This window comes from Clytia hemisphaerica, unplaced genomic scaffold, assembly GCF_902728285.1.
Source record: "Clytia hemisphaerica strain Z4C2 unplaced genomic scaffold, Clytia hemisphaerica genome assembly, whole genome shotgun sequence".
NCBI lineage: Eukaryota > Metazoa > Cnidaria > Hydrozoa > Leptothecata > Clytiidae > Clytia > Clytia hemisphaerica.
This window is the reverse complement of record NW_027103667.1, coordinates 32,169-46,723: the sequence shown is the minus strand read 5'-3', so window position 1 is coordinate 46,723 and position 14,555 is coordinate 32,169. Positions and strand designations below refer to the sequence as shown.

At 34.0% G+C, this 14,555-nt stretch overlaps 1 protein-coding gene across 1 annotated transcript; it reads left to right on the top strand.

Moving 5' to 3' along the window:
• Positions 1 to 7,313: 7,313 nt before the first annotated feature.
• On the top strand, positions 7,314 to 9,059 carry LOC136803291 (ATP-dependent DNA helicase RecQ-like). Its single transcript, XM_067060013.1, has one exon. It carries the CDS (start codon positions 7,314 to 7,316, stop codon positions 9,057 to 9,059), a length of 1,746 nt encoding a protein of 581 aa, XP_066916114.1.
• Positions 9,060 to 14,555: the final 5,496 nt, after the last annotated feature.

Below are 14,555 nucleotides of genomic sequence, written 5' to 3'. Positions count from 1 at the left end.
TAATAGCATGCCCCATGATGTGATGATGGCTTGGGCGATTTAGGCCTGTTTTCTTTTTAATAATTTATAAAGCCCCATCAAATAAAATGTAGGTTTCCTTAAGAGTTCAACTGTGACTTAAAGGGGAAATACAAACACAAACCTCCATAATCAAATAATGAAAGGATCCCAGATGCCAGACGACAGCACATGAACTACAGAACTAGGTACCAACTAACATACTTTGAAGATTAGAAGCCATGTGAGATTTGTTTTGATTTATTATCACTCATGGCAGCAACACCACGTGATCAGACATTTATTGATAACTAAATCCTGCACGCTGCGTTCAGTAGTCATGTGCAACACATTATCACACATAATTCTACAGAATACGTAGATGGTGTAAATTTAAAATTTCTACAGATGTCTGTAGATTTACGGGTAGAATTATTATTCTACAAAATAAGTAGATTTATATTTCTACAGACATCTGTAGAATTACGGCAAATTAGTAGATTGCTACACAACAGAGTCTATATTGTATACACCACAATGAGTAATTTAGCGCTGACAAGTAAGGGCGAAGAATACACTGGGGTGGACTCACTTAACGGTCGGGGTTGTGGATGGCGTAATAACGGATAAATAGCGATCTAGACAGTTAGCCTTACTCGTCAGTTAGACTGTTTACTCGTCACTACAAAAGTTCTTGGGCCAGGGGTTTGGAGCTCGAGATTCGAGCGCGCACAAAGTGAAATCGTTCTAGAATATCTACAAAATCAGTTGAATTCTACATTCTACATTATATGTCGATATTAAAGAGTGCCGTAATTCTACAGACGTCCGTATAATTAAGAAAATTTATACATCTACTTATTTTGTAGATTTTCTTGTGAGACTGGCCTGGATAATTAGCTGCTTGATTCGGTTTAAACTTGATACCAACGCACTCATAATGATACCATTTCGCACACCCAGGGAATTCACATTGTATCCAATTGATTTTCGTCTTTCTTTTTATTTTTTCGTCAATCACATGAAGGCATTTGTCTTGAGTAGCAAGTGAACATTCGTTTGATTGAGAAGGCTTACATGTTTTTTATAAGCATAACGCTTATAAGCATATGAAGGCTCAGATATGCAGAATTCCTAAGCATAACATGAGCATATATGTCAGCCTAAAATATTTTTCAAGTTGTCATTTTTTATCTGTTTAAAAAAGTTTGGTAGAGTTCAAGTAAAAAATAAGAAATTCCACGGCTAGCTACATTCCACTGCTCCCAAAATCTGAACAAATTTTTACAAAATTTCTGAAATTTCATTAAAAACTTGGCTCGGGGTGAATCATAAGCATAATTCTTAAGCATATAATAAGCATAAACTATGCCTGGATGCTTACTCTAATTATTACGCGTGATCAAGCCTTGGAAAAAAAAAATTAGACAGGAAAGTTTTATTTTTGATAAACTTCTTTCTTTCAAAAACACAAATTAAAGAGATCTTCGTCATCCTCCTCTGGCTCCTCCAAATCAGCTAATGCTTGTTAATACATTTTATACGATCTATATGTAATATATATTACACAAGCCTTTAACGCGTACTTAAAGCACTTGAATATTGTAATTAATTGTTCTCTAGTAGTTTTTCACGCGCAGCGTCGAAAAATAATTATTTATTGCCACGCTTTAAATTAGAAAAACCACGGTAGGTTTGCGTTTTTAGCGAATATAAAGAAATCGATATTAATCGATAACAATCGAAAGCAATCAGCGATCAATCGATAGCAATCGAAAGCAATCAGCGATCAATCGATAGCAATCGAAAGCAATCAGCGATCAATCGATAGCAATCGATAACAATCGAATCCAATCGATAAGAACGTAAAGTCTTAGTATCGATTGGCTATCGATTGTTTATCGATTAGTTATCGATCACTATCGATTATCATCAATTAAAATCGATTAATATCGATTGATTTCCCGTATCGATTTCATCGATTGGGTACGCCTGGAAATATCTACAAAGTCCTCTTACAGAACGCCGAATGTAAAACGGCCCGTGGAAGCTTACTTTGGAATCAAATTCCTGAAAATAAGAAACTTGAGTCTTCCATGGAATCTTTTAAATCCTCACTGAAAAAATTAAACTTATCAAATATTTGCCTTTGTAAAATATGTACCTAAAAAAATTTTAATTATGTCATTTTAGAAACTATATTTTTCACTTTATATAATTCTTTTTCTACAGTTGGTATAAACTAGTGTTTCATTTGTCATTTACATCAATGATTTGCCAGACAAAGTAGTTTCGGATGCATTTCTCTTCGCTGATGACACGAAAATAGTGAAGACTATAGATTCGGTAGAAGACTCTATCGTTGTACAAAGAGATATCGATGAAATGGAAAAGTGGTCTCAGGATTGGTTACTCACGTTCCATCCCGATAAATGTCATGTCTTAACAATAGGTAAATTCGCCAACATCAAGCATGCACACAGATACCAGCTTGGAGGTAATGAACTTGAACATGTTTTTGAAGAAAAAGACCTTGGCATCTTGATCGATTCGGAACTAACTTTCGAGGAGCATATATCCAAACAGGTTAACAAAGCAAATTCAATCCTTGGAGTTATCAAAAGAAGTTTTAACGACTTGAGTCCTTCGGCACTTTGTACTCTGTACACCACCTTGTCAGACCTCACTTGGAATATGCACAATCAGTATGGCAGCCAAAATTACGTCGTAGTATAAACTTGATTGAAGGTGTTCAAAGACGGGCGACAAGACTGATTCCTCAATATCGTAATCTCCATACGAAGAACGTTTAAAAAGACTCAAGCTTCCATCTCTTGAGTTCAGAAGGCTTTTCAGTGATATGGTGCAAATATATAAGCATATTCATTTTTACGACCCACAGACAACTCGGAACAAGTTTGTTTAAAAAATCCCGTCCAACCAGATTCCATGATCATGAATTTGTTCCAAACTTTGCTGATGATGGTTTTCGTGGGGCTCAGACGAAATCTTTCTACTATAGATCGATCCCAACATGGAATGCACTACCGCGATTTGTCATCGAGTCGACCTCAATCAAATTGTTTAAAGAAAGCCTAAACAAAGCGTGGGAAAAACACCAACTAAGATACTTGACATATTAATATTGTAATTAGAAATCGGTTCGTAGAGGTCCACCTCGGGCCTGTGAGCTTGTATACATCATAATAATAATAATTATTATTATTAAATAAATCGGAAAAAAAAACAAAAAAAACAACAATTAACTTAATTAACGCGCGTTATTGCTCTATTTTGATTGATTAAAACAACTGCAAAAGTTTTGCACATCATCAAATCTTTTAATCGGTAGTCGGACTAATATTAGATGGCTATTACTTTTCTGGATCTCTCATTAACCAATGACAACAGTTACATAGATTCAAAACTCTATGACAAAAGAGATAACTTTCCTTTTTCGATTGTTTGTCTTTTATTTGCGTCAAGCAATATTCCATCTCGGATGTTTTATAACTGTGTGGAGCTGAAATTTTGAGGATTGGTAGGGTCTGTTCCAGTGTGAACAATTTCATTAGTGTAAGTATGTCTCTCAATTTACTAATTTTCATTTCTTTTTAATCGATAGAATCGTTTTATATTTCAATGTGTTGTATCTTTTTTTCTGTCCAGTATATTTGTGGGGGGGCGTACGATCTGGCGGTACTCGGGATAAGGCCTAATTTAAGGCCAGGAAGCGGTAAAAACGATAAAAAGTGTTCGGGAAACGGTATTTTGCAAGAGCCACGGTGACGGTAAAACACCTGATTTTTCGTCCGGGATGAGGTAATTCTTATAAAAAACAACGGTATTTCGGTAAAAGCCATACGTAGACGGTGTACATAAAATTTTCGGACTATAAAATAGCTTGTCACAGGAGTCAGCAAAGGTGAAAAAACGCGAAAAACACCCAAAAAATAAGGATCTTACATTTCATAAAAAACCTTATTTGAAACGTTAATGCAGATGTGCACGGGGCTTGATAAAGCCCGGTTCCTATGAAAATGTTTTGTTCACGTCTTTTCTCCTTTGTTCCACTTGAGCTTCTCTTCGAAGAGAAAAAGTTTTACGTCCGGAGCGCAGGAGATATGACCGTAGCCTAGGATAAACCAGTCAAAGATTCGAATTTTGGAATGTTTTTTTTTCCAATTCGATCAGCTTGTCCTATCTGTCACCTCGAAACTTTGGGATAGGCTGGAGTCTACAAAAATGGTCGAATTGTCGGCTGAAATTTTCACGCTTTTTCTTGTTCCTTGGGTGAATCCCTGGGGTGTTTCTTTTATTCAATGATTTATCATAGCCCAAAGGGCTAGATTTGCAGCTTTAACCTTTATCCAGCAAAAAAAATGAAGCACGACTTGTGACTTGATTGAATTTCGAGGTGATGGATAGGATCTAGCATTTTCATTGTTCTCGGAGTGCGAGATCAAGAAAAGTAGGCGGCAAACGCTATTTCGCATCTCTCAAACCAGTGAAATTACATGATTTTAGTCAGGTGACTTTAGTAGGAAATCCTACGAAAGCCCAAACAAGGATGAGACAAACAAGAATGAGCTTCACTTTTTGATCGAGGCCGCAGATCTAGCACTTCCGGCTTTACAGATATCTATGGTTTTTTTCACTTTTTCAAAGTTTTGATTTCTTTGGGCGTGGTCACAAGTTTTAGCCTCAAAACGAGGGTAAACTTTAGGGCCGACTAGAAACTTCTAAAATTGTCTGTTTAGGCTGAAATTTTGCAATCGAAACAAAATACAAAAATAGTGATCGACCTCATACACATTCTATTCCATTTTGCCGAATTTTTTACTTCTTGTCCATAGAATTTAATGGGAAAAACAGCGGGACCGGTATTTTCGAAAAATTTGGACGGGATAACAGTGATTTTCAAAAAAATGGCCGGGATGGCGGTAATTCAAAACCTCGTACGCCCCCCCTATTTGTAGTTTGTGTCTAAGTTTGTTGAGTTTGTCTCATTTCTTAATTCTTGAATCTTGAATCTTATAATCGTCCTCTTTGTTGACAGTGTTACACCTACAAGCACCTTCTTCCGCTAAATCACGTATAAGGTGCAAGACATTTGTTTCTTTTTTTTTTTTCCTTTTGATTTGTTTACAATGTTTCTTTTAGTTTTTCCTCTTTGTCTCTTTTTTTCTATTTGGAGATTTAGAAATTGATTTGTTTGTCTAATGATGTTAAGATCGTCCGTTTCCTTCAAGCATGCTACTGTCAACTTGGCAGGAGCCGTTGTACTTCTACATGCTATCATGTGTTCAGTGCTTTCTTTCTCCTCACATAGCCTGCATGTTCTCTTCCTTCCAAAGTTACTACCAACATCAATCATTTCAAGCCTCCTTCTCATCGTTTCACTAGCTTCCTTTAATCCCATTTTATTTAGATAACTTTTCCTTTCAAACCTTTGTCCACTTTGATGCCTCATCTTTCTCATTTCTTTCTCATCCAACTCCCTTTCAATCTGCTCAGCAATTTTCCTCTTTATTGTTTTCTTCCATAGTTCTTTCTGTATTCCTTAGCAGTGTTCAAGTCTACCCCAATGTCTCTAGCAATTCTTCTTGTCTCTGATGCCCAATTATTGGTCTTTGCTGTTTCACTGCATTCCTGGTCCTCTATCACCACTCTTCCTAATCTGCCTTTGGCTGACGTTATAAGGTTTTGATAGAGCATCATTCTGTGATAGACCACCTTCTTTTCAATCGGCCATATCCCAGTCTCTTTCAGGATGCCAAAGTAAGGTGTTGATGATGGCATTCTTGGTATGGACTTGAGTATTCTCGCTTGGATTCTTTCTAATTCTTCAATCTCTTTTTTGTCAATCCTTGTCCAGCATTCCAGGTTGTATATCATAGTTGGGACGACTGTTCTCTCATAAACTAGCAGTGCTGCATCTGTGGACATTGATCCCAACCATTCTTCCTTCACTGTTCCTTTCAGCTCATTTAACATAGCCCAACTCCGTTTTTCAATTTCCTTTAACTGCTCAGAAAGTTTGCCATCTTCTGTGATCCAGTTGCCTAAGATTTTGTAGCTTGCAACTCTTTCAATTAATTCGTTTCCAATGTGTACGGCCACTCAGTTAAGGAGTTCCGAACCGGGCTCTCGGTCAACCTTTCAACTTTTTCTCTTTCTTTCTGCTGTACTTCACTGTATGATCAGAAATTTTAAACTTTTTTGTTTACAATTATTTTTTTTTTTTAATCCCTTTTCTCTGTTTTTTTATGTACGAAATAGTGTCTGATCAACACTATTTCTTGTTTGGTAAAGATGACAGGTGGCTCGCGGGCGCTAGAGAGTGCTTACTCTTGGTACCACACCTGACTGTAGGCTTTGTCTTCATCTTGCCATTTTCTTTTTCTTTGGATAGTTGTTTGTTTGAATGTTTTGTCTGTTTTGTATCATATTTGTTGGTATTGTCGGTCGAGCAATTGGGGAGTGAAGGTATTACAGCTTTTGCTGAGATAAGTTGAGGGTAGTGTTTTGATCCATGAGAGATTTTCAAACTTTTCTTAGATAAACCTCGACCGATTGCCTTTAACATTCAATTGAATAAGCTTCTATTTTCGATGCAAATTTCAAGTCCCTTGAAAGTTTTTGGTATTTTATTCGACTTCTAGCTTATAGAAAAGGCATAGAGGTTGAATTCGAAATTCGATTTAAATACCTTTTATTCAAAAGGCTCACGTATTATATAAAAAGCCTTGAAAATCGAATTAGAGAATTTTAACTGTTAATTTTTACATACCTTATTGGTACTAATTTTCGCGCAATTTTGCGCAGAGGCCCAAAAATTGTGCGCGGTCAGTGATAGCTGGGAGACCCGGCTACAATGTCCGTGTGGTTTTGAGGTATAGCATTTAGTTCGAGCAGAAAATATCAGAGTTTTGACATAGTAGCCGGGAATTATTGAAGATGTAAGAATCAGCGCAAAATTTGATTGGCTGATGAAGTCATGTGACATTTTTGAATTAATTACGGTACAAAATTCCGCTCGCTGGTTTGTTTTGATTATGATAGTGGAAATAAAAACACAAACAACCAAAGACGAAGCAAGAAAGACGAAGCCATAAAAACAAAAAAAGTCAGAATTTTATATATAATTTTTAATGTGTTTTCTTTGCAGATAGATAAATCATTAAATCAAATTTCTAACCGTACTAGACTTACATCCAAAGCTGATATTTACATGGGACTGACACTGTGGAAAAATTACACATCAATGAAAATCAATTATCAATCATTTTCATAAATTTTTTGCTGACGTGAATATGGCTAATGCTAATTTTATTGCAAATGCTGTGGACAAATCATTAGGACTGGTAGATAAAAGTTTTTCAATCAGACCAAAACAGCTAGAAGCAATCATCAATATTGTCAAAGGCTATGATACTTTAGCCATCTTGCCAACTTCTTATGGTAAAAGTTTGATTTTTCGGTTAATACCATCTGTCAGCAAACAACTGAAAGGACACACTAATAATGCTGTTGTAGCTGTTATTGTTCCACTCGAATCCATCATCAAAGATCAGATTAGTTCAGCTAATAAACTTTCTTCTTCTCTTGGTATCAAAGCATGTCGAATCGATAGCACAGATCTCAGTACCATTCTAAACGAGAATTATAACATTTTAATTGGCACACCTGAACAATGGCTTGACTCTGATGCGAAAGAAATAATCTTGTGCTCACATTTTAAACAGAATTTGAAATGCTTGGTTATTGATGAAGCCCATTTAGTTTCCTGGGGTGAAAGTAACAATAAATATGGTGAACAGCCCTTTCGTGAAGCCTTTGGGAGGATAAATGAACTAAGATCTTTTGCATGTGAAAATCTCCCAATATTATGTTTAAGTGCTACTGTTGACCAAAATAACTTTGATTTGATCAGTGTTTCATGTGGCGTTTCAAAAAATGGTTTTCGTACTGTGTTTTCTTGTAGTGACCGTCCTAATATCAAATTGTCTGTGTACCATTGTGAAGAAAAATCAGTGTTTTGTTTGAATTGGATAATTGAATTGTTGAAAAGTAATGGAGTGGACTGTCCTAAAATGTTAATTTTTTGTCGTACACAAATACTTTGTGGATGGTTATATGAACAGTTCCAGTATTGTAATCTTGAAATCACTGACAAATTTATTGGCATTTATCATGCAAATTCTTGGCCTCATAAAAAAGGCCTGTATTTAAAATCTTTAACCTCTTTGGAAGGAGATAAACGTGTCATTATCTGCAGTAGTGCCCTTGGTTGCAGAGTTGATTGCCAAGAAGTCAAATTTGTTGTTCATTTCGGTCCACCACACCACCTCATTGATTATGCTCAACAAATCGGTCGTGCTGGTCGTTCAAATACTCCTGATTGTCATGCTGTTTTATTCAATTTCCCTCAATACTCAAAATTTTCTGATGATGTCAAGGAGTATATGAACCATGATGGATGCCTTAGAAAAAAACTTTTCACACCTTTTAGTGAAGGTGACTCTGAAATTGTTCCACTTTTACCAGCCCATATATGTTGTAATATGTGCTCTGAAAACTGTAATTGTGGGTTAGAAAAATGTAAACAATCTTTCTTCACTCAAATCCCCGACGAAAAACCAACCAAAATAAGAAAAGTTATAGATAAAGATTGTGAAGCTATCCAGTCAAAATTATTAATTCTCCATGAAAAAATTACTCATTCAGATTCAACCAATTTTTTTGTTCCCTCTGGCGTAATTTCTGGATTAACAAACGAAGTTGTGTTCAAAATTGTACAGCATTTAAAGTATATTGGTTCTGCCCAGTATTTGACAACACATTTACCTGTTATTTCTGAGTCATTAGCAAAGCGTATCTTTGATATTATAATCAACCATTTTGAAAATATACCAGTACCGGAAGACAAAAATGAAACTCCCTGTGAATCAAAAGTTGATAAAGGATCAAATGTTAAAGTGGAAAAGTACGAATTTGGAGATTTTGAATTTGACAGTGACTTTTCTCTTGAAGAGGAAGATGATGGGAGTTTTGACTAGGGAAAAAACAAAATTTATTTAAAAATCAAATGTTGTTTAATATATGTAATAATTTTTAGATAACCTGATAATCCTGAAGCTCTGAAATTTTTTTCAAGGGGATCGTGCAACTTCGGCACCAAGATTAAGTCATCAAATTAGAGACCCATTTAGAAAAGATATTGTGAGCAATAAATCTGCTCGTTCTTTCGGTATCAAAAATCATGTCTATTTTCCTGAGATTGTTAGCACCTTCAGTGGTTTTTATCCTGCTTACCCTAAAAATTAAGACAATCAGTTATCAGGTTACAGCTAGACCTATGTTTATATTTTACTTTTGACTCATAGTTGTTTATTTTTTCACTTAAGTAGGCAGATCTTTTATCTTAACTGAGTGATTTGTTTCTCAAAGAAATGACTCAAAGCTGTGTTCACAAAATAAAACACAGATTTCAAGATATCAATTGAAAACATTATAAAGAAATAAGCATCTCACATTCAAAAAGTACTATGCATAATTTTTTTTCTGTTGGCTTCAATACAAATCGTGTATATGGTAAACAGGATAAAAATGTAAAAATATCAAAAGAATTAAAAAAAAGTTAAAATTATATATTAATAACAAATACTATTTTTTAACAAATACAATACAGTTCACAATATTATACAATAGTCAATACAATTCTAAAAAATAGAATACAAAAAATACAATTTCCAATAAGAATATTAACATGAAAATTTGTTATTTTCACAAATAACAAAAAAAACACTTTTAGTTCATACGTAGCCAGAGCAAAAAGCCTCTTAATGTTTTGATAGTTATTGTGACGTAAATCACTTAGTATGACCAAATTTAAATTTGAACCAAAACACAAGAATAAAAATAATAAAATAATTTCACTCCTCAAGAAAAAATCAAACACATTCTAATTTCACTCCTCAAGAAAAAATCAAAGAAATTCTAGGAGATAAAAAAATATGAACAAAAAGTTATTTTGTGTCTATTTTGAAATAGCAAAATCAATGTTTTCTGTATCTTTCTTTTTGTCTATTTCAATTCGTGTCTTGAATTTATTTGTCTTTTCTTTTGTCCAATTTAGTAAGCGGGTGGTATCTTGCTTTGATAAAAGATTTTCGCTGAAGTACTCAAAATTTTCATAACTTTTATAGGTATTGTCGTCTACAAAAGGATTTTGATTTTTCATTTCTCCTGCAACTTTTTTCACGGTACCACGATAGTCTCGTTTTTGCCTACAGGATGATGGCCTTTTGATTTCAAGATTCTGTTCCGTGTTCATGACAAGCTCTCTGATGTTGTTCATTGCTTGTGCGATTCTTTTTGCATTTTCTTCATTCAAGTTACTTCTCAAAGTTTTAAGTTGTTCTTTTAAGAAATTGTTTAGATGTTCCAGATGAAGGTCCATGGGAATATTTTTCCCTGGACGGCCATGAATGTTGATAAACCTCTCAAAAATCAAGTTGTGGGAATTTTTCAAGTTATACTTTAAGTGACACATTAATCTCATGATAGCAAAAGCATACTTTGAATGGCCAAAGTTCTTGAAGTACAAAAGTGCCATTCTGTAACATTCCACTGTTCGCAATCCATCGCCTTCTTTGTGAGCATCATTGATGTTCCGTAAAAGAAGGTTGAGGGTGAGAAGGGCTTTCTGGTATGTTTTGCGAAAATTGACTCCATCGTATCTGAATTGTTGGAAAAAAATGAAATTGTCATAATCTATAGACTCTCTTTCCCTTTTCTCAAAATTAAAAAAACTAGAGAAGAATATCTTATTCTTAGATATATATGTTAAATAAAAAGCCATAAATTGTGTTTGCAGGTTTTTGTCAAGTACCTCCCTTACTCTAAGATCTTGGATACAATTTTCAGTCACAAACCACCAAAATAACATTTTAAAAAGAAAATAACCTGTTTAAAGAATGTTTTTGCATCTCGTGTATGTGTACATCTCTTAAATTAGTGAAATGAATAGGACATTCTCTACATGGGTAGATCAAAACTTTTGGAACTTTTTGCTCAGATTTCTTGTATTTTCCAATTGGTGTCTCAAGTTGCCCAGGATATTGGGTTGTAAACCTAGAAAATAGATAATTGAGTTTAGCTCAATATTTTGAAAGCCTTTAGTCATGATATTAAATAGTGATTTATGATTAATGAAACTTGTTTAAATGAAAGATAAAAAAAACATTATAAGTTTTCAATTTCAGTTGTTTTCACTTGAAGTGAGAAGATAAGTAATTTTCCTCACTTGTCAAGAATTTTCTCAATGTGACCATACAACCAGTCAAATTTTTCTTTGGGAATCTCTGATTTTCGAATTTCTTCTGGAACAGGATCATCTTAAAAATAGAATGAATATAAAAATATTTATTTTATTGCCCCAACAATCTATATATGTATTTACTGTTCTATTATTTTTTGTTCTTATGTTTTGACAGGATATTTATATTTTACATTTTCCACTCAATATGCTCTGTTCGATTGAAATTTTTAATTTTTCAATAATTTAATATTGGATTCACTGATTGGATTTGAGTTTCAACGATGTAAGTTATACCTTCCATGTTTTCCATTGAGAAATGAACCATAGCAGAAGCTATGACTTGGCTATCTAGCTCAATGTCAGAAAGCCTTTGATAGCGTTGACAGCCCTTTCTTCAGTCAACAAATCTCCTCCATATATGATGGATCGAATTACCTTTATTGAAATTAAAAATATGATTGAACTTATTTTGCTCTAGTTTTTGAAATATCATATATATAATATGTAATATAGATACGCAATATGTCCTTTTATATAGATTATCATTTATGAAGCATTTTTTTTTTATCTTCATAGACTTTTAATTTCTTACCTCTACAGTATCATCTTCAAACTTAATCTTTGGGACATACTCGTCAATAAGAGTCTTCAGAATGTCAACCAATTCTCCTGTGATGTTCTCTGCTTTAAACAATGAACCTTTGCAAAGAAAAATACATTTTAGAAAATAATTTAGTATCTGTCAAACAGCAGCTTAAAAGCCTTTTTTTGCTATTCTAAAAAAACTTGCTTTGCATTACATTCAATTTTACTGTTTTATTTTTTCATGAATAATTTAAGATTTTGTTTGTGTCATTGATAACCTTGTACGTGTGAGCATCAGGAAGGACATCACGCTCTTCAAATTTAGCATCTTTGGTTGCTTCCTCTGAATAATGAAAGATTAGAGATTGAAAATGTAAAAATCTTATTTAATCTTATTTAATTTAAGTTTTATCCTGAAACTTATTGATTTCAACTGCTCTGTTGTGCCTGAATGTATTGGGGGAACCAAATGCAATTAATTCCTATTTCATAAATTTTTGCTCCAACTTGAAAAAATTACTAAAATCACTCTTAATATCACATTTTGGCGTCTCTCCAATTCTTAGATTTTTTCCTAGAACCCCCCTACAATTAAGTAAAAAAGAATGGATAAAAATTACCATCTGGAGTTGTTCTACTTTTTACCCCCATCGTGTGCATCCAGTGAATGGATTGGTTGTGGCTATTTATGTCCTGGTATCTTGCTCTTTTTTCGAAATCAAGGTTGTCACTGATGAGCTAAATTGTAAAAATATTGACAAAATATTTTGTTTTAATTTTTTTTGATTCATAGTTCTCGTTTTATTGATAGTTTTTAGATAAAACACATGCTAAATGTAAAACATACCCCTGTCATCTCAATTTTTATCCAACGATTTGAATTGAATTGAATTTTATGATTAGAAAAATTGAAACAAAATTCGACAAAGAATTTATTATTAGTCCGTCTCATGCTTCATTAAAATAAAGGGCTTTTTGATACCTGTGTTGGAAAAACTAAAGAAAACTAAAATTTCTTGAAGATTGGTTTAACAGATTTGAATGTATCAACAATACTATAGTGAAACTTAGTCTTGACAAAAAATAGAAAATGTTTCATCAATGAAAATTTCAGAATAACTCAAAAATGCGAAATCTTAGTCTTATAAAATCTAATCCCATTAAAGTACACATTTTTTTTATAAGCAACCAGGTTGCTAAGGCTCGAGGCCTCAAATTTGCCAAAATATTTTTGAGATCTCGTAAAGTAAAAGCATTTTAGATAATCTAACCATGGCAAACGATAGCCCTTGACCCAATGAGCATAAATATGGTATAATATTAGGGGTGGAAAAAGCAAATTTTCCAGAAATTGACCTAGAATGCTTAGCAACCCCAGGTCTGACCTAAAAATTGGAGTTGCTTATAAAAAAAATATGTACTGAATAATCATCAGGTCGGCCATGGACTTCTCTGTATTTCTTCAAGTCGTCTTCATTGGTTGGATCTAGTCCTTCAGCCATCATTTGTCGGTACTCATGTTCCCAGCCAGATTTCCAACGTTTCACCTCCCTGTCCTAATCGTCACCCATCTCCCGATTTCTTTTGACTGCTTTATCGTAAGAGTTGTTTAAACCAAGTCTATTAAACCATGCGAAACCCCGTTTTTTCATTCCACCTGCAATCAAAAGTTGATCATTACGTGCTGCTACTACGTTTCCTCGCTTTGTGTATCTAAGAAAAAAAAGTTTTTCGAAATTAGCCTATGCAGTTTTTTTCAGAATAGAGGTTATAGTATAGTATTATGAAACTTCAGAGATGGTACCAATTTTCATAATAATTTTTAAAATCTCTTTTCTTGTCCCCTATAGGTAATATATACTAATTTTTTTGAAGTAAACTTTATAGGCAAAAAGGGAGTTACCTTGTTTTAAAAATCGAACCATAAACAGTTGCACGACAAGCTTTAGTTTTGACTTTGTCATCACCAAATACACCCAAGCTTCCTTTCAAGCAGGCTGACAATGTTGGACACTTTTCATCAACTTTATCACAAAACTCATTCTCATTGAAACGTAAAATGTTGTCTTTTGAAATATCGGTAATGACTGAATCATCCTCTAATTTTCGGACTTCTTCGAAGCACGAAAGTTTCAACGTTTGTAGATTGATCTGAATTTAATAGCACATTTTTAACTCTTTAACAAGACTTTTAGTTAGAGGATATGAAGACCAGGGATACATAGTTCGATACGGTATTCTGTAATTTTAAGATAAAAGGGAACTTTAACCAAAAGTTTTGTACTTATGTGTATTAAAAACTATTTGAAGAAAGCCTCTAAGAAAAGGGCCAACTCTTCCACATTTTCTAGGGGGGGGGGAGGTTCAAGGGGTACCCAATTCCGCAATTCCGCCAAATTTTTCCTCAATTTCCGTCCAACCGTCTAAAAAAGAACCAAAATTCCGACACCGCAAATTTATTTGAAATTCAAGATTTTTGTCGAAAATTCCGCGAAATTTGAAAATTTTTTGCAAATTCAAAATTCCGGACAACCTTTTGCTAAATTCCGCTTTTCCGCCCAAAAATTGTCCAATTTTCCGTCTCCGTCAGAAGGGTCACTTTCCAAAATTCCGTCTAAATTTTCGTTAAATGCCGTCATTCCGTCCG

Bases quoted from the DNA above. Each gene is read 5' to 3' on its own strand.
- LOC136803291 (XM_067060013.1), top strand. From the start codon at position 7,314: ATGGCTAATGCTAATTTTATTGCAAATGCTGTGGACAAATCATTAGGA.